At 44.4% G+C, this 25,225-nt stretch overlaps 1 protein-coding gene across 7 annotated transcripts in view; it reads left to right on the forward strand.

Annotated features, from left to right (window-relative positions):
* THSD7B (thrombospondin type 1 domain containing 7B) overlaps nt 1–25,225 on the forward strand; it is a 567,277-nt gene that overhangs the window by 289,196 nt on the left and 252,856 nt on the right. For all 7 annotated transcript variants that reach the window (XM_056535831.1, XM_056535826.1, XM_056535830.1 and 4 more), the window contains one exon: nt 2,336–2,439. In XM_056535831.1, coding sequence (XP_056391806.1) covers nt 2,336–2,439 — 104 coding nt within the window. The remainder of the gene's footprint in view (nt 1–2,335; nt 2,440–25,225) is intronic.

Raw genomic sequence — 25,225 nt, forward strand, 5'->3', positions numbered from 1 at the left:
AACGCAGGCAAGCCACTGCTGCTGTTAAAGCGTCAGTATCCCTGCCTCTTCTGGACTTGGGGCCAGCGTAGTGTGAGGCTGCTGCATGGCAAACTTTTAAATTGTCGAGGCAGGTGGGCGGCCCTCTGCATATCAGACACTGTATATTATAATTTAAAGTTTAAACTACCCCACATTTGAGCAGCACCCTCAGCCAATGGACGCTGTAGGCCAACACCTAACTTGCCTATAGGTGGCCCTGGCTCTGCCCACCAGTAGGTCAAGTTGCTTATCAGGATGAGGGGCTTGTGTTTCCTCTCAACTACATGGCCCTCAGGAAGTGCTCAATTTCCAAACATCTATGAAAATATCCAGAAAAAAATAACTTTCTTCTACTTTATGCAACTGAGTTATAAACATGTGACTTAAAGATGATCAATATCAGGATAATCCCACTTCATCCTAAATCAGAGCAACAAAGAGATGTAACTACAAAGGTGGCCCGATGTCCAACGATGACGGGGCGACGTACAATGAAAGTGAGTTTGGTTCTGATGTTGATCTCTGAAGATCACAGCTTCATGGATTGATCTAGAAGCAGCCGCACCTGAGGAATTATTCTTACCTTTAGAGAACTTCAAGGAAGGAGGGAACGTATGTTCAGAGACTTGATGTTAAACATCTAAAATCGAACGTTGCAGCTCAATGTGTGCAACATAATTGTAGGTTCCCACTTATCTGTCAGCGAATCTAGGAAGATAAATCGTATTTCTGGCCTATAGTTGACATTATGTCTAATGTATCGAGTGCTGTATAATTACGGATAAGTAGAATCATTTAAAGATTTAGAATTTTTAACTGGTTCGGGGGGTTTTAATAAATGGATTTGCCTGGGGATTGAAGGTAAGAAGAATAAATATGATAAATATATATAATAAACAGAGCATTTAACAGCAAGCACGTAAGAAAATTAAAGGGGTAGCAAAGTATACAGAACTGACGGCTCTCCTCTGCTGAATGCTCACACCTGCGCCCGGATTAACCGGCAGTGTTCCCGGTCCTCACAGCAGTACAGAAGAAAGAATTTCCAGCGCAGGATACAATGCAACAGGTTCTCTATTACGGATCACATGGAATACACAGAAAACACCAACGTGTTTCGGGTCAAGCTGGACCCTTAGTCATGGCATGACTAAGGGTCCAGCTTTACCCGAAACGCGTTGGTGTTTTCTGTGTATTCCATGTGATCCGTAATAAAGAACCTGTTGCATTGTATCCTGCGCTGGAAATTCTTTCTTCTAAAATGAAAGGGGTACTCCAGTGGAAAAGAAGGTTTTTCACATCATCTGAGAGTTATACAGTTTATGTAAATTACTTCTATTTAAAAATCTTTAGCTTTCCAGTACTTATCAGCTGTTGTATGCTCCAGAGGAAGTCGTGTAGTTCTTTCTAGTCTGGCCACAGTGCTCTCTGCTGCCACCTCGTGTCCATGTCAGGAACTGTCCAGAGCAGGAGCAAATCCCCATAGCAAACCTATCCTGCTCTGGAAAGTTCCTGACATGGACAGAGGTGGCAGCAGAGAGCACTGTGGTCAGACTGGTAAAAACTACACAACTTTCTCTGTAGTATACAGCAGCTGATAAGTACTGGAAGGATCAAGATTTTTTTTTATATAGAAGTAATTTACAAATCTGTATAACTTTCTGGTGATTTTTTTCCCCACCGGAGTACCCCTTTAATGTAAAAAAAAATAAATTAAATTAAATACATTTAAAGGGGTTTATACATGATAGCGGGTGAGCATGTCTACCACGATTCTCAGAATGAGGAGTTTTGCAGGGCCACGGGATAGAACAGTGTTTTTCAACCAGGGTGCCTCCAGCTGTTGCAAAACTACAACTCTCAGCATGCCCGGACAGCCTTCGGCTGTCCGGGCATGCTGAGAGTTGTAGTTTTGCAACAGCTGGAGGCACCCTGATTGGGAAACACTGCCTTAAATTCTCAAGCATTCGTAGTCAAATTCCCATCACCAAAAGACACGGTCCAGCACAGAAGGTACAAAAAGAATCAAGATGGCGCAAAAGAAAATTGATAATGAAATGTATATATTTTCCTGAAATGACGTGAATACAGTGTAATTGGTCTTCGATCTTCACTTCTGCGAAAATCCATTTTCTCCCGTACACGTTCGGCTGCTGTATGCCTCACAATTAAATTGGTATTAACAGCTGCACAGCTCCATCGATTCCATAATCATTCTTTTCCCAATACACAAAGAAATTTGCGGGGGTGACGGGGGTTTAAGAAGATCTCTGCCTATCGGGGGGGTAATGTAGTGTCTTCTAATGGTTTGCAGGTGGAGACCTCAGGAGTGGAGCCAGTGCATCCTGGTGCCCGATTACGTGAGACAAGGCATCGCGGGGGCCACTGAATCATGTGGCCCCGGGATACAATCTAGAGGTAAGTCTTGGAGAATTCCTATTTATTTTCTACATCTGTTTGAAAACTACAACTCCCACCATGTTCCGAGTAGTGTTCCCCAACTAGTGGCTCTCCATCTACTGCAAAGCAACAACTCCCCATGTCCTGAGTAATGTTTCCAACCTGTAGCTCTTCAGCTATGCTATTGCAGTACTACAACTCCCATGATGTCCTGAGCAGTGTTCCCAACCTGTAGTTCTCCAGCTGTTGAATTACTACAACTCCCATGATGTCCTGAGCAGTGTTCCCAACTTGTAGCTCTCCAGCTGTTGCATTACTACAACTCCCATCATGTCCTGAGTAGTGCTCCCAAGTTTTAGCTCTCTACCTGTTTCATTTCTGCAACTCCTGTCATGTTCTGAGTAGTCTTCCCAACCTGTAGCTCTCTGGCTGTTGTATTATTACAACTCCCATCATGTCCTGAGAAGTGTTCCCCCAAACTTTTGCATTACTACAACTTCCATCATGCCAAAAGTGTTGTTTCCATCTACTGCAAAGCTACAATGCCCATCATGTCGTGAATAATGTTCCCAATATGTAGCTCTCCAACTGTTGTATTACTACAACTTCCATCATGTTCTAAGTAGTGTTCCCCAAGATAGAGCATTACTACAACTCCCATCATGCCAAGATTATTATTATTAGTGGGTCGCCATCCACTGCAAAGCTTCAAATCCCATCATGTCCAGAGTAATGTTCCCAACATATGGCTCTCCAGCTGTTGCATTACTACAACTCCCATTATGCCCTGAGTAGTGTTCCCCAACCTGTAGCTCTCCAGTTGTTGCATTACTACAACTCCCATCATACCAAGAATATTTTTTCCCAACTAGTGGCTTTCCATTTACTGCAAAGCTGCAACTCCCATCATGTCCCGAGAAGTGTTCCACAACATGTAGTTCTCCATTTGTTGTATTACTACAACTCCCATTATGCCCTGAGTAGTGTTCCCCAACCTGTAGCTCTCCAGTTGTTTGCATTACTATAACTCCCATCATACCAAGAATATTTTTCCCAACTAGTGGCTTTCCATTTACTGCAAAGCTGCAACTCCCATCATGTCCCGAGAAGTGTTCCACAACATGTAGTTCTCCATTTGTTGTATTACTACAACTCCCATCATGTCCCGAGAAGTGTTCCACAACATGTAGTTCTCCATTTGTTGTTACTACAACTTCCATCATGCCCTGTGTAGTGTTCCCCAACATGTAGCTCTCCATTTGTTGCGTTTCTACAACTCCCATCATACCAAGAATATTTTTCCCAACTAGTGGCTTTCCATTTACTGCAAAGCTGCAACTCCCATCATGTCCCGAGAAGTGTTCCACAACATGTAGTTCTCCATTTGTTTTATTACTACAACTCCCATCATGTCCTGTGTAGTGTTCCCCAATATGTAGTTCTCCATTTGTTGTATAACTACAACTCCCATCATGTCCTGTGTAGTGTTCCCCAACATGTAGCTCTCCATTTGTTGCGTTTCTACAACTCCCATCATACCAAGAATATTTTTCCCAACTAGTGGCTTTCCATTTACTGCAAAGCTACAACTCCCATCATGTTCTGAGACATGTTCAACAACATGTAGTTCTCCATTTGTTGTATTACTACAACTCCCATCATGTCCTGAGTAGTTTCGCCCAACCTGTAGTTCTCCAGCTGTTGCCATTGGCTGTCAGTACATGATGGTCAGTTCAGTTTTGCAATAGTTATAGAGCCACAGTTTTGGGAAAACTGGTCTACATGTCGGCCACATTGGTAGTCGCGCAGTTTTACAGCATAACATACAGTGACTATAGAGACATAAATGCTGGTAATAGCTTTGGCCGGGAAGAAGAATTTCATAGATAAACATTTGTTATCCATCATTTGGAGCCGCTTCTAATGTGAACTAAATTACTGTAAAAATGACGCCTGACACATTATATAGTCTAATAATTACTGCACGTCCCATATACATTACACTGAGCGACACCTGCGAGTTATATAACGTGAGGGAGGGGCTGTAAGTTTATTATGTTTTCAGGAAAATGTAACTCTTAATGGAAGAAGATGTCATCATTGTGCGGCTCCGTTCACATCATGTTTTCGTGTTTCTGCTGGACACGTCTCTAGAAGCAAGAAATCCTTGAGATTCTGTTTCTGAAGGTTCCGTCATTGTAATGTTCTGAGATATCCCACACAGAAAAACACTGGATGCCTCGGTCTGTATAACATTTCACAGTATAGGGTGATGGATATCGTTGGATCTCTGGAGAGAGAATGGGCACTGACGGAAACGTATATGTATCAAGACTGATTGTTAGATCTAGAAAGTTTAGATTAAAGGGGTATTTAAGAATCAAAAAGCTGTATTTTAACAAGGCAATCACCCCAAGATACTTAACTTACTAATACAGTGTTATCACAAATTGTACTGGCTGCAGAATGCCGTTGTGTGTATCACCCCTAACAGGAAGTAGTGTAGTCCTCTCATTGTCAGTGTGGTATTGTCTCAACAGCTCCCCAGCTCCTCCCTCCCAACTGACAGGAAGTAGTGTAGTCCTCTCATTGTCACTGTGGTGTTGTCTTAGCAGCTTCCCAGCTCCTCCTTCCCTCCTGAGAGGAAGTAGTGTAGTTCTCTCAGTGTCAGTGTGGTGTTGCCTCAGCAGCTTCCCAGCTCCTCCTCTCCTGACATGAAGTTGTGTAGTGCTCTTATTGTCAGTGTGGTGTTGTCTCCAACTCCTGGCTCCTCCCTCTCTCTCTAGACAGGAAGTTGTGTAGTCCTTTCATTGCCAGTGTGGCATTGTCTCTAACTTCTGGCTCCTTCTTCGTTCCTGACAGGAAGTTGTGTAGTCTTCTTAGTGTTAGTGTGGTGCTGTCTCAGCAGCTCCCTGGCTCCTCCCTCTCTCCTGACAGGAGGTTGTGTAGTCTTCTTATTGTCAGTGTTGTGTTGTCTCAGCAGATCCCCATCTCCTCTCTCTCTCCTGAGACAACCTTCAGTCAGCATAGGGAGGTGCCTAGGTGAGTCACCACTATGGCTAGTGATTGGAGGAGTAGCAAAAATTCTTTGAGGATAGGCTATCACTCAAAAAAGTGGTGGAAGCTAAAATATGTTGGACAAATCGGTGCACAAATCGGCGCTTCTATAGCTGCTTATGATTAAACTGAAATTTTAGGGATAAATTATAGCAAAATCTGTTGGGCCAGGGAGGGCCCTCTCTTTCCTGCTAACCTCCCCTGCTTAAAATAAATGGATGAGGGGTGCAAAAATGTGCAAAATAAGACTTTGCAAAGAGAAAACCAGGTATCTCCAGATCGGTATCTGTCCACATGCCCTTGGGATCCATTATATAAACAGAAACTACAATACCAATGTGAACAGAGCCTAAAGCAAAAGTCCACATTGGTTTTCAAAACTACTCTTAGACTAGAAGATGAATTCTATTTGCTCTGTACAACAAGGCTTGTTCTCGAAGGCGTCTTTCATCCATGACCTCCATAGAACACAGAGTCATTTACCGTCCTCTTTTTGGGAGACATCATGGGGAGAAGCTAATAACTTTTTTCATGTCTGAAGTGAGGAGATTATGTCTCCAGACTCCAAGCTTGAGGAGATCATTGTCACAGGCCCATAATAATATTATAAGGAGATATCATTGTTATTAAGTCTGGGGAAGAAAATATATGTAATTAATTTAATAGTACAAATCATATTATATTTGCCAGTATAAAATTTCAGATATTCTCTAGCGAAAGAGCACAGTGTGCGAGGAAAAAGGCGCAACTTCATTAAAACGGGGAACGACTTAATTGCATGTATTAGACGTATTTATCGTACTTCTTATAATCATGTGCAAAGTTCCTTTTAAGCTCTGAAATGGTGATTGTTCTGTTAATAGCCCCATTTTATTATGGCTTCAAATGGCCCGAAAGCTTCATGCTGTGAACGCACCGACTGCTGATTCCCAGTTTCGGAGATCGAAGTGAACACAACTAATTAAAAAGGAGACGGTCATTTGACTTGCTGAGCACAAATCTTAAAGTTGAAGAATCGTCTTACGAAAGATATAATCTAAAAATATTTAATATATTAGCAAAAGAAATTGAATAAAATTCCTTTAATCCTCTATCCAATATTCCAAAAAGTGTGATATTATGGCATTGATGTTCCAAAATCTTACAAAAACTAAAGAGTTTCGGAAATAGTGTAGATAACCCAAGATGGATGCAGGTCCCGGATGTATATGCTGTCGATATGCCCTAAGTTTTCCCAATGGGAATCACTTCTTTTTTAAAGAGAATCTGTTAGCTCAATATCATGCTCAGATCAGTGTCAAGGAGGCGTTGCCAAGTCACAGCATGCACTAATGCTCCTCCTCCCTACCCACCATGCCTTCACTTATAGACGTATGCACAGGGCTCATTGCCAGAAGTGTAGCCTTAGTTCAGGGAAGGGTGGGGGGAAAGAGGAGGCATGCATGCTGTGGCTTGGAAATGCCTCCTTGACTCCTTAAAGGGGTATTCCAATCCAAAACTTTTTTTTATATATCGACTGGCTCCAGAAAGTTAAACAGATTTGTAAATTACTTCTATTAAAAAATCTTAATCCTCCCAATAGTTATTAGCTTCTGAAGTTGAGTTTTTGTTTTCTGTCTAACTGCTCTCTGATGACTCACGTCCCGGGAGCTGTGCAGTTCCTATGGGGATATTCTCCCATCATGCACAGCTCCCGCGACGTGACTTCATCATTGAGCAGTTAGACAGAAAACTTCAGAAGCTAATAACTATTGGAAGGGTTAAGATTTTTTAATAGAAGTAATTTACAAATCTGTTTAACTTTCCAGAGCCAGTTGATATATATTAAAAAAGGTTTTGCCTGGAATACCCCTTTAAGCATGATATATAGCTGACCGATCATTTTTAATGCTTCATTCACACTTTTTTATTTTTTTTATGCGTCCTTATAATGTCAATTTTTATTTATTTCAATAGTTGTATTCCTACTTCAGTTTTGATGCACATTGGGAGACATTTTCAAGAACTTGCTTAAATTTACTAAGACTGGACAGTCGAAGATTGTGCAAGATTTTTCAAAGTGACTCTGTGAGTCACAACAAAACAACAAAACTGTCCTGCACCCCTAAAAGAATTTGTGGCTTAAAACAACAACAAAAAAAAAAAACACTGGCCCTCATTTACTAAGAGTGTTGTGTAGGTTTCTTTGTGGGTTTTAATTCCCTACAATTTATTTTCCATGGTATTTACTAAGGTTTCCCTACATTTTCCACTTTCCCTACATTTTGCTTTTACACATGTTCTGATCTGTTGGGTTTTCCTCCACATTTTCTGTGGAAACCTTAGTAAATATGTAGGGATTTTGTGAAAATGTCAGGAACACGCCCCTTTTCTGTAACCACGCCCCCTTTCCCTGCCAGCCACGCCCCCTTTTTGGGTTTTCTTAGCAAAATGGAGAGTTAGTTTTTTTTTTTTATTCAGGCGCAATTTCAGGCGCAAATAGAATATCAGGCGCATATTCTGGTGCAGACAGAATTTCAGGCGCAATGCGCCCGAAACTGGTGCACAACCCCACAAAACATGTCGGGTTTGCAATAGTAAATGAGGGCCACTTTTTTTTCTTTCTTAAGCGCTTTTTCGCAAAGCATAATTCAGTCATGTGATTCTTTCATCATGTGACTTAAGGATTTCTATAAAAAAAATGTGGAGAAAAAAAACTCCAGAAAAAATGGTAATGCTAAACCCACAAATTTTTTTTTTTCTTAATTTTTTTTTGCTCCCACAGACTTCTAAGGAAGAGAAATGCCAAAATTTGTGCAAAAAACAAAACAAAAAAAAAAAACTCCCAAAAACACTAGTCACAACATGCTCCGATTTTTTAAAACCGCCACTGAGCCCAAAACCTCAGAAAAATGCTTACTGAAAAATGATTAATGAAAAAATGCAAAATAAATCTCTATTAGGTTTCCGCTAAGATCTGGATGCAGCCTTTGAAAATTTTGTGGAATTTAAGGCACACCATGCCCACATTTTTTGGGGGGAAAAAAAAGTGGAAACATAGCCTTAAAGACTTTTTAGATTTTTTGGCCACAGCCCTTGAGAATTTGGTGCAATTTTAAGGAGTACTTTAGTCTTACACACTTATCCGCAGGATAGGGGATAAGTGTCTGATCACGGGGAGCCGGAATTGCATGCTGGGATTTGTAGTTTTGAAACATCTGGAGGTCCGCAGGTTGAAGACCACTGTCCTATACTGTGTATAGGGATAAGTATCTAGGGCTGCAGATCTCCTTTAAAGGGGTACTCCGGTGCTTACACATCTTATCCCATATCCAAAGGATAGGGGATAAGATGCCTGATCGCGGGAGTCCCGCCGCTGGGGACCCCCGGGATCTTGCACGCGGCACCCCGTTTGTAATCAGTCCCCGAAGCGCGTTCACTCCGGGTCTGATTACCGACGACCACAGGGCCGGCGGCGTGTGACGTCACGCCTCCGCCCCCCCCCCGTGTGACGTCACGCCTCCGCCCCCGTGTGAGGTCACGCTCCGCCCCTCAATGCAAGCCCCCTCCCATAGACTTGTATCAGGGGTGGAGCGTGACATGACACGGGGGCAGGGGAATGGCATCACACGCCTCCAGCCCTGTGGTCGTCAGTAATCAGACCCGGAGTGAACACGCTCCGGGGACTGATCACAAACGGGGTGCCGCGTACATGATCCCGGGGGTTCCTAGCGGCGGGACTCCCGCAATCAGGCATCTTATCCCCTATCCTTTGGATAGGGGATAAGATGTGTAAGCACCGGAGAACCCCTTTAAGCCTTACCCCATCAGTGGCCAGGCCTTTTTTTTTTTTTCTTGTCTTACATGGTGCAAACAAGGCAAAATGTTTCGAAAATGTATCTTGCACCACTTTTACACCAAACCCGGCGCAGTCAGAATAGACACACAAAAAAAAAGAAAAAAAAACAGCTTTGAATCTTCCCCTCGTTGCGTACATTTTTTTGACATTCCAAAAACTGCGTGTTAACAATATTGTCAATACAAATGTTCCCATTTGTTGGCAGCAAACAGAGTGTGGTGGCCCAGTACAGGAGTTGCACCCCTGTACCCTTGCTGCCCTGTCCCACCGACTCCATCCTATGACCCCTGAGCCCCCTGCACCTGTGTCTTGTATGTAAATCCTAAATGTTATCCAGTGTATTGTACATAAAATGTGTTATACCTTTAAGAATGTTGTCATGTGATTGGAAACCAGTGAGGTACCAGTGACCATGTGACCTACAGGGTGACCTATAAGACCCCTCAGAGTCTCCCCCATATAAGCCCTGGGTGGAGCTTCCTCTTTCTCTTTGAGTCTTAGCTGAGTTGCAGTGAGGTCGAGTCCTAGGTGAGTGTCTGGAGTCCAGAGGAGGCCTAAAGTCTACCCCGCAGCTACGGATCCACAAGTCCACTACCCCCCAGGTCCAAGTCAATACCTGGTAAGCTACAAACGGGGTGAAGTCAGTCTCAGTCAAGTCAGTCCAAGTCAATCTGTCTTCAGTCAGCATGGCCATGCATCAAATTGCCCAAGTCCACTATAAGTCCCAGCAAGCCCTGAGGTCTCTGAAGTCACTGGTCACCTCCTTGGGCGTAGCCAAGCTGTATAGACTGTTACACCTGTCTGACTCAGTAAAGCTGCCGTTGTTCCGTAACTTGGCGTCGGAGTCATTATTTGCCCCCGTGCCTAGCCCAGGATCCAGCGGTATACCTTCGGGTGGTGTAGAGGATAAACCTCGCCCTGGCATCACGAACACAAGGGGTTAATGCCATCTGCCCATAGGGTAATTCCATCTGCCCTCATCACACCCTCACCACAAGAAATCTTGCAACAAATCACAAAATTTTTCAGAAAGTTGCAAACATTGTTTTATTATACTTTCTTAGACATGGGGGGGAGAGATTTCTCAAAACCTGTGTAAAGGAAGTGCAGTGCAGTTGCCCATAGCAACCAATCAGATTGCTACTTTCGTTTTTAACAAGGCCTGTGGAAAATGAAAGCAGCGATCTGATTGGTTGCTATGGGCAACTGGGCCACTCTTCCTCTGCACAGGTTTTCATAAATCTCCCCTATGAATCCTGTAAGGGGTATCGTCCGCACCATGACTGATCCTATTTTATTTTCCAAAAACGACGCCTGCAGAGCGGACACGGGCGTCCATGTTGTCTCCATTGTTTTGTGCCGGCGGGTTTCCGTGCAGTCAGGCGTGCCGCGGATCATTTAATATTCAGTCCGTCGCTTCACACCCGGGAGACGGGGATTCCTGACATGGACTCTGCATTAACACTTCGCTCCCAAACCCGAGGCCTGGGCCATGTTAAATGCTCAGACTGTAGAATTTATAACGTTAGCCGCTCGGCTGGAATCGTGTCTGACACTTGAACGTGTGAGAAGACGCTATTACTGTGGGGGAACTTTTCACAGCAATCAGTCCGACAAGATTATTTAAGTGTAAAAACTTCAGCAAAAAACATCAACATTGGGGTCATTGATGTCTACGAGCAGTGAACTGTTGCTTTGAGGGGTAAGAGGTCGGTCAACTTTCAGCGGTCTCCAAATTGCGGCCCTCCAGATGTTGCAAAACTACAACTCTCAGCATGGCTGTCCGGGTCTTGCTGGGAGTTGTAGTTTTGCTAAATCTGGAGGGCCGCAATTTGGACACCAGAGCCTTAGATCACAGCATCCAGCACCACCAGAATAGTAAGAGCATGCAGGGATAAATGATTGCAAAAACTACAACTCCCAGCATGCCCGGACAGCCGTTGGCTGTCCAGGCATGCAGGGAGTTGTAGTTTTGCAACATCTGGAGGGCCGCAGTTTAGAGACCACAGCTTTAGATCCAACACCACCAGGATAATAAGAGCATGCAATGATACATAATTGCAAAACTACAACTCCCAGCATGCCCAGACAGCCAACGGCTGGATGGGCATGCTGGGAGTTGTAGTTTTGCAACATCTGGAGGGCCACAGATTAGAGACCACAGCTTTAGATCACAGCATCCAGCACCACCAGGATAACAAGAGCATGCAGGGATACATGATTGCAAAACTACAACTTCCAGCATGCCTGGACGTCCAACGGCATGTTGAGAGTTGTAGTTTTGCAACATCTGGGGGACACAGTTTGGAGACCACAGCCTTAGATCATAGCATGTAGTGTTGGGCGCGTATATTCACATTTGGAATTTTTATTGCGAATATCGCAAATTCACGAATATTGCGAATATATATTCGCTATATATTCGAAATTGCGAATATTCGTTTTTCCGCATATGCGCATATTCCTTCGTTTAACTTGTGGGCCAATTAGAATGATGCAAATACACTTGTCAGAGGTTATCAACAACATCCCTAGCAACCAATAGTAAAGTTGCCCACCCCCTCACTGGTGTCTTCCCCGAATACGCGAATGTGCAAATATAACGAATACGCGAAAGTCGCGAAAATAGGACGAATATTCACCTATATGTAATTTACAAATCTGTTTAACTTTCTGGAGCCAGTTGGTACCTCTGTATCTACCTCTGGCCATGCTAGGAGTTGTAGTTTCGCAACAGCTGGAGAGCCATAGGTTGAAGATCACAGCCAATGAAATATGAAGAATAAATCCCTGTCCTTCCTGTGATGTTGCGGTTCTCATTACGGAGCAGAAACTTCAGAAACTGAGATCATTCAAAATTTAAACTTGTATCAAAGCCGCCGCCCGGGTCATTTATGTTTTACAGATTTTCTGATCTTTTTCGCTGCTCGGAATAACGTGACACCAGGGAACAGTGATAATTGTACAGCAGATTACAGTCCTGCTCCTCATCCACAGCCATTGTATGAAGACAGAACAACCTCCCAGCTTTTGGGGTGACCGAAACGAAAGTGCAGAGGATGATCCGCAAGGAGGCGAAGGGCGCCATGTTCTTCTCTATGATGGGGGGGGATTCATTAAGGAAACAAATACAGTGATCCCTCAACTTACAATAGCCTCAACTAGAAATGAGCGAACTTACAGTAAATTCGATTCGTCACGAACTTCTCGGCTCAGCAGTTGATGTCTTATCCTGCATAAATTAGTTCAGCTTTCAGGTGCTCCCGTGGGCTGGAAAAGGTGGATACAGTCCTAGGAGACTCTTTCCTAGGACTGTATCCACCTTTTCCAGCCCACCGGAGCACCTGAAGGCTAAACTAATTTATGCAGGAAAAGTCATCAACTGCCGAGCCAAGAAGTTCGTGACGAATCAAATTTTACTGTAAGTTCGCTCATCTCTAGCCTCAACATACAATAGGTTCAACATACAATGGTCTTTTCTGGACCATTGTAACTTGAAACCAAACTCAACAGTAGCCTCGCAACCCTTGACAAAGGTGATTCGTCACCGAAACGTCGGGGAGGCCTACGGTCTAAGTTTTAGTCAGCGTGGTTATAGGGGAACACTAGTAAGAAAGGAGTGAGGGATAGCTGTGACACAGTGGACACCGGAATCACCAGTGGTCCACAGAGTGGAACTACATAAATACGCAGCTGCCCCATACACCCCTTTAGTGTGTGAATCCCTTCACACCTTGATAATTAAATATCCCCATACCACTGCAAATTTTAGCTAGTTTGGGGTCATATATATTTTAACGAAGCTAAATAAAGTATTAATTTTACAGGGAGGGTTCTAGTGAGGGTTGTCCCTGTAAGGGGGTCATCACTTATAGGTTGTTTATCACTGACATCCCTCTACAACAGACTGCCCTTCCACAGTCACTTAGATTTGACTGTCTACTACCGTATATACTCGAGTATAAGTACAATTTTTTGTGCTAAAAACGCCCCCCTCGGCTTATACTCGAGTGAACCCTCCGCCTGTCAATCCCTTTCAGTGGTCTTCAACCTGCGGACCTCCATATATTGCAAAACTACAACTCCCAGCATGCCCGGACAGCCATCGGCTGTCTGGGCATTTTGGGATTTGTAGTTTTGAAACATCTCGAGGTCCGCAGGTTGAAGACCACTGCGGCCTTCGTCATCATCAAGACCCCCCCCCCCCCTTTAGTTTTCTACTCCCCACCCCTCGGTGGGAAGGAAGGGTGAGCTGGTCCGGGCCATCTATGCTGCAGGGACCGTCCGGTGGGGAGGGTTAGGCATTCCAGGCTGTCCATTTTCACCGGGAGGCCCTCTTCTCCACTCCGGGCCGGCCCCAGCCTAGTGACGTTGCCTTGACGACGACGCACAGGGACATTCATGCGCAGCGTCCCCACCGCACGGTCCCTGCAGCATAGATGGCCCGGACCAGCTCACCCTTCCTTCCCACCGAGGGGAGGTGAGTAGAAAACTGAAGGGGGGTCTGGATGATGACAAAGGCCGCAGTGGTCTTCAACCTGCGGACCTCCAGATGTTTCAAAACTACAAATCCCAGCATGCCCGGACAGCCGATAGCTGTCCGGGCATGCTGGGAGTTGTAGTTTTGCAACATCTGGAGGTCCGCAGGTTGAAGACCACTGATGACGAGGGGGATGATGACAGGGTGATAATGATGAGGGAGATGATGACAGGGTGATGATGAAGGGGGGGATGATGACGAGGGTGATAATGACGGGGGTCTGGATGATGACAGGGGGGATGATGACATGGGAAGATGATGTTTTTCCCACCCTAGGCTTATAGTTGAGTCAATAACTTTTCCCGGGTTTTTGGGGTGAAATTAGCTTATATTTGGGTCGGCTTATACTCGAGTATATACGGTACATCTGCTCACAATGCAATGACAGTAGCAGAGGGATGGAGAGATACAGGGAATAGGACAGGGAGAAACTGAGCGCCCGCAGCTCATGGCTCTGTGATCGTTTGCTTTTGCCTGCGTGGTCCAGCACATTTGTGGAATTACGTAGCTGATATTTTTGTGACATGGTCCTGTGTTTTTCCGAGCTTCAGAATTTTATCACATTACCGGCTATCTCCAATAGACAGTGAATAAGGTGCAAGTGTGTAAATGTAACTGCTGCTCAGTTCCAGTGAGCGATACCGGCCCCTGTTCTTGAGATCATAGGGGTCCCAGCAGTTTTTCTCTTCACTATGCATGTGTGGTGTCCCAGTACAGAACCTGGTTGTGTACAGTCCTAAAGTCCCCTCAGGTAGAGTCCCTCAGGTCCACAGGACTCTCCTGCAGGGTCCCCCCTAAGGCTGTGAAGAAAGAAGACAAAATGATCCAGCACTTGACGAAATCCACAAGCTTTATTCAATCCTCCATAAAAGCAGCCTGGCAACACACAATTCACAAGGTATGTACAACTTGACGCGTTTCGAGCGCATGCGCTCGAAACGCGTCAAGATTGTACATACCTTGTGAATGCAGCCTAAGTCATTATATGGTATTGTCTTGTATTTTAAGCATGTACATCTATTATAAGTATTGTACAGTGAATGCCTTTGGCTGTCCGGGCATGCTGGGAGTTTTAGTTTTACAACAGCTGGAGGCACACTGGTTGACAAACACAGGAATAAGTCTTAATGGTGTTAAAATTCTGTTTTTCTGTTATTTACGTAGTTGCGGATACAAAAAATTCCAGTTTATCACCTTGCCTACTGAGGGGAGGGGAAATAAAAGTTTCCAATCTACAGCGGCAGAACAATGGCAGCTGCTGCTGTACATCTTGCTGCCGGTTACGCTCGGTAAACTTAATGGAGCTGTTTGTCAGCACGCTAAGTGCACATTATGTATAATTTCAATCCCACAGCCCTTGATTTTCAGTAAACTGAGACATTCCCATTCTCCACATTTTCCCTCTGATTTATTTTATTTTATTTTTATCTCAGAAAATAACGCGTTTTTGCCATCGACGGCTCCGGCGCGAGGTGTTCACAATCATAGCATTAAAATGCAATTTGAAATGAATTAGTTCACCCCGAAGAGAACCCGCTGAGGACTTGTTACAGCTGTAACAAATATGAGGCAATCAGCGGAATGTTCACGCGTAGGGTTCTCTTTACTCCTTAAATGTAGTTATCACTGTATCAATTACCAAACAATACAGCCTAATGTTTGGGAGAAAGAAACTTATAAAACTAAGGCTGGGGTTCCACAAAACTTTTTTTTGTTTTTTTTTGTCCATAAAAAGCAGTTCCCTCATTTTTCACTCTCAAGATGCAGTGTTTGATGTTTTTTTTTTTAAGTGGATTTTTAGTCTTTAGGCGTTTTTCTTTGGTGTTTTATCCCCTGAATGTTTTTTAATTACAAGTCATGTGATAAACCCATGTGACCCATCGGAGGTGTACCCAGTGCCCCTTGTGCCCCTGGCACCTCCTCCCTCTTCTACAGCAACATATAGACCCCCTACTCCCCTAAAAAAAATTATAATAATAATGCCCCCTTGGTGTCTCACACAATTAAAGTGGGTAGGTTAGTAGGTCCATAGCTATGTAGGTAGGTAGGTAGGAAGTTAGGTTGGTAGTCAGGTAGGTAGGTAGCTATGGTGGTAGTCAGTAGTGTTGCTCGCGAATATTCGCAATACGAATTTTATTCACGAATATTCTCGAATTTAGCGCTATATATTCGTAATTACGAATATTCGTTTTTATTTTTATTTTATTATTTTTTTCTTCACAGTACACATCACAGTGATCATCCCTCTCTGCTTCCAGCTTGTGTGATGTAAAGAAGGCTCTAATACTACTGTGTGAGACTGGCATGCGAATTTTCGCATATCCGAATATTTGCATATGCTAATTTCCGCATATGCGAATTTTCACATATGCAAATTTTTGTATATGCTAATTTCCGTATATGGTAATTTTCGCATACGCGGATTTTCGCATATGCGAAAATAAAACGGGAATATTACGAATATGCGAATATTCGCGAATATATGACGAATATTCGTCCATATATTCGCGAATATTCGCAAATTCGAATATGGCCTATGCCGCTCAACACTAGTAGTCAGGTAGGTAAATGTGTAGGTAACCAGGTAGGTAGGTAGCTATGTAGGTAGTAATGTAGGTAGCTGTGTAGGTAGGTAGCCAGATAGGTAAGCAGGCAACAAAGTAACAAAGTAGGTAGGTAAGTAGGTAGCTGTAACGTTATTGGGCAGACTAGATGGGCCAAATGGTTCTTATCTGCCGACACATTCTATGTTTCTGTGTTCAGCGCTCCGGCTGGACATGCTGGCCATGAGCGCTTTCCTCCTCTCTCCTCCTCGGCCAGCGGGGTTGGGATTCAAATCGTGGGACGCGCTCCCATGCGAATCCCAGCCCGTCACTCATCTCTGCTCTCTGTTGTCCCTCCAATCCTCTCGCAGCCCCGGCGCACGTGCCCCTGCCTCCTAGGGCGCGTGCGCGCTGGAGCTCTAAGATTTAAAGGGCCAGTGCGCCCGTTATTATTATCCACACCTGCACCTATCCTATAAGTATCAGAACCTCCCACTAACCCCTGCCGGATCTTTGTTTTCAATTATGCCTTAGAGAAAGCTATTCTGTGTCTTGCCTTGCTGTGTTCCTGACCCCTTAGTTCCGTGACCTGACCTTGCTCCTGTGCCGCCTGCCTTTTGACCTAATGCTACGTTCCTGATGTCGCACCTGTGCTGCCTGCCCTGACCTTCTGCTATCTAGACCACGAATTGCCGTTTTCCTCCTGTGCCTCGAATCACCTCAGCCGTCTGTGTGGTCCACTTGTGCCAGGGGTAGCGACCTGGGTGATCCATCACACTTTGCGGAGGGCTCTGGTGAAAACCAGTTTCATCTTAGACTCCGCTCCCTGGCACGGCCCACGTCATCTGCCACACAGGTCCAGCGGATCCACTACTTCCCTGAGTGCTACAGCCTACTGCAGAGAGTCTTACAGTAGCTATGTAGGTTACTGTCTGGAGCAGGAGAGGTTTGGTATGGGGATTTGCTACTGCACTGACATGGAAAGAGATGTTAGCAGAGAGAACTGTGGTCAGACTGGACAAAAACAACAAAACTTCCTCTAGAGCATACAGCATCTGAAGTACTGGAAGGGTTAAGATTTTTAAATAGAAGTAATTTACAAATCTGTTTAACATTTTGGCATCACTTGATTTAAAAACTTTTTTTTTCCTCCGGAGTATCCCTCTAAGTGGAGCCGAAATTATGCTGAATCGACACTTATTTTCCGCTGAATTTGCTGCAGAAATAAGCAATGAAAACCAAAAGTCCATTGACTTAATGGGCTTTTATTAGCGGATTCCTTCTGAACATTCGACCTGTTCAATTCTCCGGTGGAATTGGAATCCTCATCTGAAGTTCTGTTGCAGAGTTCCCTTCAGAGGAAAACCAATTAAAGTCAATGGAAATGTGATGCAGGGAGAAATCTGCACAGAATTCCTCATTGACATTCCTTGCGGATTCCACCTTGAAATTTCGTAGTGTGAACGAGCCCTTATACTGCAAATTGTTCTGCTAGGAAATCCATGGCAGGAATTCAAGACGTATATTGGACTGAATTTTGGGGGATGGGTATACTTTTATCATGAGGTAGACACCAGATGAGCATCACTGGTCTATAGCTTTATTTTTAAACTGATTAAAATGATATCATGCTAAAAAGATGAATAATAATAATAATATATAATATTTTTCTAATATATAATAATTAATTCATTGATTTTCTGTTAATTATATTTTTTCAGTTTTATTCCCTGTCCTGATAATTTGCAACAAAGTATCAGTGCAGGTACAGTAACATGTATCAGTCCAGATTCTTGTTGTTCACAGAGGATTGTCTGGACAATACAGGATAGATAAAGACGTTTTCATGGGGTTATCCAAGAGTAGAAAAACAGATCTGATTTCTTAAAGGGGTACTCTGGACGAAAACAATTTTTTTTAAATGAACTGGTGCCAGAAAGTAAAACAGATTTGTAAATTACTTCTATTAAAAAATCTTAATCCTTCCAGTACTTATCAGTTGCTGTATGCTCCAGAGGAAGTTCTTTTCTTTTTGAATTTCCTTTTTGCCTGACCACAGTGCTCTCTGCTGACACCTCTGTCCATGTCAGGAACTGTCCAGAGCAGGAGCAAATCCCCATAGCAAACCTCTCCTGCCCTGGACAGTTCCTGATATGGACAGAGATGTCAGCAGAGAGCACTGTGGTCAGACTGGAAAGACTACACAACTTCCTGTGGAGCATACAGCAGCTGATAAGTTCTGGAAAGGTTAAGATTTTTTAATAGGAGTCATTTACAAATCTTTTTAACTTTCTGGCACCAGTTGATTTAAAAAAATATATATTTCCACTGGAGTGGAAAAATAAAAATAAAAAACAGCACCACACCGGTCCTCAGGTTGTGTACGGTATTGCAGCTCAGTTTCATTGAAGTGAATTATGCCAAGTTGTAATACCACACAGTACTATAGCCCCTTTAAGGCTCTGCAGGTCCACTAGGATTTAAAATAAGCAGATATATTAGAGAGTTACAGAACCTTATGTGTTGGACTCTGCAGTAAGATCACAAGTTATCATCACATTCACAACGTTTTCCTGTAATTGTCCCAAAACTTCTCCCCCCATAAGAAATCATTGTGGTCATAAAAATGCAATTTTACTGCTCCCAAAAGTTGCCATGGGGCTTGGTCCTAAAACCCTGTGTACTACCTTTAGGTACCATCTATGATGCCATGGTTAATTTAAAGGGGTACTCCGGCGCTTATACATCTCATCCCTATATCCAAAGGATAGGGGATAAGATGCCTGATCGCGGGGGTCCCACCCCTGGAGACCCCTGTGATCTTGCACGCAGCACCTCGTTATAATCAGTCCCCGGAGCACGTTCGCTCCTAATCTGATTACTGGCGATCACAGGGGCTGGAGCATTGTGACATCACGGCTCCGCCCCCGTGTGATGTCACGCTCCGCCCCCTCAATGCAAGCCTATGGAAGGGGGCGTGGCAGCTGTCACGCCCCCTCCCATAGGCTTGCATTGAGGGGGCGGAGCCGTGATGTCACAATTCTCCGGCCCCCGTGATCGCCAGTAATCAGACCCGGAGCGAACGTGCTACGGGGACTGATTTTAACAGTGTGCTGCGTGCAAGATCACAGGGGTCCCCAGCGGCGGGACCCCCCGCGATCAGGCATCTAATCCCCTATCCTTTGGAATGGGGATAAGATGTCTAAGTGCCGGAGTACCCTTTTAAAACAAGTGAATGGAACAGGAAAATATCATTTGATAAACAGGCTTAGGGCTACACTGAGACTCGCTTGGCTTTTAGTGGGTAAGACTCCGTTCACACTGTAGAATTCTCCGTTTTAAAGATCCGTGATAATGACCCGCTAACAGAACCATTACAAAACGGACGTTAAACGGCTGTTACAAAATCCCATTATAGTCTATGGGATTTATAACCAGTCATAGCCCGTTATTAATAACGGACATTGGGGGAGATTTATCAAAACCTGTGCAGAGGAAAAGTTGCCCAGTTGCCCATAGCAACCAATCAGATCGCTCCTTTCATTTTGCAGAGGCCTTGTTAAAAATGAAAGAAGCGATCTCGATCTGATTGGTTGCTATGGGCAACTGGGCAACTTTTCCTCTGGACAGGTTTTTGATAAATCTCCCCCATTATTTTGTGACGGGAGAAATAGGGCATAACGGAACATTATAACGGGTCTTAAAAAGGATGAATTTATAGGGTGAAAGGGGCCTAATACTTGAAGATTTGTGGTTCTTATGATAGTTGGGATGAAATGTCTACTGTGGGGTGCAGACATTGGAATGAATGTGAGACATGACAGACATTACACTCTGAGCCTGGCCTGAAGCCTGCGCAGGTCTTAGAAGTGCTATGATGTAACTGTACACCTTACATCCTGCTTAAAGGGGTGCTCCGCTGCTCCAGCGTACTTCAAAACATTTTGTTCCTAACACTGGGTGCGGGCGGCGTGGGTCGTGCTGTCATGGCCATGCCCCCTCGTGCCATCACTCCACAACCCCTCAATGCAAGTCTATGGGAGGGGGCGTGACAGTTGTCACGCCCCCTCCCATAGACTTGCATTGAGGGGGGGGGGTGGCGTGACGGCAGGAGGGATGTGTCCATGACAGCACGACCCCCGCCGCCCGCACCTAGCTTTCTATATGAACGCCGGGTGCTGCAAAGAGATCGCTGGGCCCACCACGATCAGACATCTTCTCCCCTATCCTTTTGGATAGGGGATAAGATGTCTAGGGGCGGAATACCCCTTTAACTTAAAGGGGTACTCCCGTGGAAAACCTTTTTTTTTTTTTTTTTTTTTTTTTTAAAAATCAACTGGTGCCGGAAAGTTAAACAGATTTGTAAATTACTTCTATTAAAAAAATCTTAATCCTTCCAGTACCTTTTAGGGGCTAAATACAACAGAGGAAATGCTTTACTTTTTAGATTTCTCTGATGTCCTGACCACATTGCTCTCTGCTGACCTCTGCTGTCCATTTTAGGAACTGTCCAGAGCAGCATATGTTTGCGCCTTCTCTGGACAGTTCCTAAAATGGACAGCAGGGGTCAGCAGAGAGCACTGTGGTCAGGACATGAGAGAAATCTAAAAAGATAAGCATTTCCTCTGTAGTATACAGCCCCTAAAAAGTACTGGAAGGATTAAGATTTTTTTTTTTATAGAAGTAATTTACAAATCTGTTTAACTTTCTGGCACCAGTTTATTTAAAAAAAAAAAAAAGGTTTTCCATGGGAGTACCCCTTTAAATGATATGCCTTTATACAGGTTTGTGAAAATTCGGAGATATTTAGGTTCTTCACCGTAGTTCAGTTGCTCATCCTATGGAGTCCGTGGATAATTTCAAGGACATTTTCAATGGGTAAACAGGACAAGGAGATTCACATCACGATTTCTCCATCCGACCTGAGTACACGATTTTTATAACTTAAAATCATATGAAATCGTATATAAAGTCGGATCCATTGACCTCCATTAAAAAAATCGGATCCATTAGACAAATCCGATTTGATCCGCATCCGATTTCACACGATTTTTGTTCGAAATTGTCTGAAATTGGAGTTGACCACGATTTCGAGCCTGAACAAAAATCGTGTGAAATCGGATGCGGATCAAATCGGATTTGTCTAATGGATCCGATTTTTTTATGGAGGTCAATGGATCCGACTTTATATACGATTTTACATTATAAAAATCGTGTACTCGGATCGGATGGAGAAATTGGAGAAATCGTGATGTGAATGCAGCCTAAGATGGAGGAGCTAAAGCTATTGCGCAAATCAATACCCTGAGCTGTGCACAATCTTATGGACTGCAGCCGTCACTCAATTCTGCAGTTTCCACGCCAAAGCTGAGATTTACTTTTCTACCCTCTTTGCAGTAATAACTCTGCGGACTCTGTACACTAATCCCGATCAGAGAAGTATTGCGGCTTTCTAATATTTTTTTTTCTTTTTTTTTTTAAAGAACTTTATTAATTTGTGTGATCGCTTGTGCGAGGAATTGTGCAGCAAGCGCTGAGATTGCCGGAGAGCAGGAATCCAGACGAGCTGTGACCTCGCAGAACTTCACCAAGGTGGAAATGAGTTCTGCCGAGCCGCCTTGTGGTGCCTTAATAACCAATCCCACTGAAAGCGTTTTATCTTCACGCTGGGTGCTGCCAACTCTGTATCTGCGTGCGGCTCCTCCAGCTGTGACTACTAAAATCTAAATGGACGTCTTGTAAAACTCCCAAAAGACATCAACCGAGTACGGAGAATTCTTCTTCATTTGTATCGGTGTCTCCAGTACTTAGAGCAGTGTTTCCCAAAAGGTGTGCCTCCAGCTGTTGCAAAACTACAACGCCCAGCATGCCCGGACAGCCAACGGCTGTCCGGGCATGCTGGGCGTTGTGGTTTTGCAACAGCTGGAGGCACCCTGGTTGGGAAACACTGACTTAGCGGATTATTATGTACTCTAAACGCTACTATGCAGGCAGATGTGGCCCCTCAAGGTATTAAAAATGGCTGGGTTTACATCACGTTTTTGCCATACTGTTTTCAATCCGTTTTTCTAAAGAAAACTGTATGGCAAAAAAAAACGGATGGAACAGTATGAAAAAAAGTAAACCGTATGCATTTTGACTCCGGTTTAAAAACCGTACTGCAACCGCATACGTTTTTTTTTTTTTAAATGGACGTCAATGGGAAACACAAATGTATACAGTTCCTTACGGGAAACCGTATACAGTTTTTACTTTGCACATGCGCATTTGCCTCCTTAAGTCCCCACCCAACACCCCACCCATTAAAAATGGACAAAATTATCAAAAGCGTATGTTTTTTTTTTTTTTATAACTTAAAGGGGTACTCCGCCCCTAGACATCTTATCCCCTATCCAAAGGATAGGGGATAAGATGTCAGTACGCCGTGGTCCCGCTGCTGGGGATCCCCGGGATCCCCGCTGCGGCACTGCGCTATCATTACTGCACAGAGCGAGTTCGCTCTGTGCGTAATGACGGGCGATACAGGGGACTGAGCCGCGTGACGTCATGGCTCTGCCCCTCGTGACATCACGGCCCGCCCCCTTAATGCAAGTCTATGGCAGGAGGGCGTGACGACCGCCACGCCCCCTCCCATTGACTTGTATTGAAAGGGGCAGGCCGTGATGTCACGAGGGGCGGAGCCGTGACGTAACGATGCTCCGGCCCCTGTATTGCGCGTCATTACGTGCAGAGTGAACTCGCTCTGTGCTGTAATGATAGCGCAGTGCCGCAGCGGGGATCCCCGGGGCTCCCCAGCCACGGGACCGCAGCGTACTGACATCTTATTCCCTATGCTTTGGATAGGGGATAAGATGTCTAGGGGCGGAGTACCTCTTTAATGCACTTTTACCCATACTGTTCCATCCGTTTTTTTTCCATATGGTTTTTATTAGAAAAACGGATTGAAAACAGTACGGCAAAAACGTGATTTGAACCCAGCCTAACCTGGTTTACCCGGCTCAGTGATGGTAATAAATTGACAGGTATACGTTAAAGGGGTACTCCGGTGGAAAACATTTTTATTTTTTTTTATCAACTGGTGGCAGAAAGTTAAACAGATTTGTAAATGACTTCTATTATAAAAAATCTTTACCCTTCCAGTACTTTTTAGCAGCTGTATGCTACAGAGGAAATTCTTTTCTTTTTGAATTTCTTTTTTGTCTTGTCCACAGTGCTCTCTGCTGACACCTGATGCCCGTATCAGAAACTGTCCAGAGAAGGAGAAAATCTCCATAGCAAACCTATGCTGCTCTGGACAGTTCCTGACACGGACAGAGGTGTGGACAAGACAAAAAAAGAAATTCATAAAGAAAAGAATTTCCTCTTTAGCATACAGCCGCTAAAAAGTACTGGAAGTGTAAAGATTTTTTAATAGAAGTAATTTACAAATCTGTTTAACTTTCTGGCACCAGCTGATTTAAAAAAAAAAAAAAAGTTTTCCACCGTAGTACCCTTTAATAACCGCAACCTTTATGAAATGCTTACTTAAAAATTGGCTTCTGAGCCATGTATTTCTAGCAACACAGGGTTAAATGTGTGGTGACTTTGGAAACAGTGAACAGCTGAGGAAGATGATGTGGATTGTCAGCAGCAGAAGTGAGACCTCTGTTCTAGGGCTGGGCGGTATACCGGTTCATATCGAATACCGAAATTTTTGTCCTGCACGATATGAATTTTTCCCCATACCGCAATACCGGTTTGGTCCCTCCCCCTCGGGAATGAATGAATCAGCCTGCGCTCGGGAACTAATCAAATGTGACCCGCGAGCGCTGTTCTGCCCCCTCCCCCCCCCCCCCCCAATTAATTATCAGCCAAGCGCTGCGCTGTCCCCATGGGGGTAAATACTCACATATCACCCGCAAACGCTGCCCCCCTTGTCCTCATGTTTGTTGCGGCCGCCGGCTCTGACACTCTATACTGTACGCTGTATCCCTATGCCCGGGCTGCAAAAGATAAACAAAATAAACTTTAACGCACGTTCCTACGTCGGCCTTACGATCTTCCTGGGGACGGAGACGTCGTTGAGCCGTCAGCCTATCACCGGCTGCAGCAATGTTCCGCCTCGGCCGGTGATGGGTTGAGCGCACTTTCATGTAAGAAACTGGCTTCTTACATGACAGTGGGCTCAGCCTATCAACGGCCGGGGTGGAACATTGCTGCAGCTGGTGATAGGCTGACGGCTCAACGACGTCCCCGTCCCCAGGAAAAGCGTAAGGCCGACGTAGGAACGTGCGTTAAAGTTTATTTAGTTTATCTTTTTCAGCCCGGGCATAGGGATACAGCGTACAGTATAGAGTGTCAGAGCCGGCGGCCCCAACATACAGAAGGACAAGGAGAGCAGTGCTTGCGGGTGATATGTGAGTATTTACCCCGATGGGGACAGCGCAACGCTGGGCTGATAATTAATTTTGGGGGGGGGGGGGGGGAAATACCGTTATATACCGTGGAACCGCCATAAGTTACAAAAATACTGTGATACACATATTTGGTCATACCGCTCAGCCCTACTCTGTTCCTTAAAATGGTTCCTTAGATTGGCACAGTGACAAGAGGGGGGCATCAATGGAGTTTGTAATCTTTGTCCCACAGGAACAGAGTCTGATAGTTGGAAAGCGGGCTGCCCACGTTGTTAGTGGTGCAATAATGGGTGGTCTTCTGCTGCTGTAGCCCATCTGCTTCAAGGTTGGAAATGTTATGCATTTAGAGATGGTATTCTGCAGACCTTGGTTGTAATTTGAGTTACTGTTTTCTTTCTGTCATTTTGAATCAGTCTGCCCATTCTCTTCT

This window comes from Hyla sarda, chromosome 8 (assembly GCF_029499605.1).
Source record: "Hyla sarda isolate aHylSar1 chromosome 8, aHylSar1.hap1, whole genome shotgun sequence".
Classification (NCBI taxonomy): domain Eukaryota; kingdom Metazoa; phylum Chordata; class Amphibia; order Anura; family Hylidae; genus Hyla; species Hyla sarda.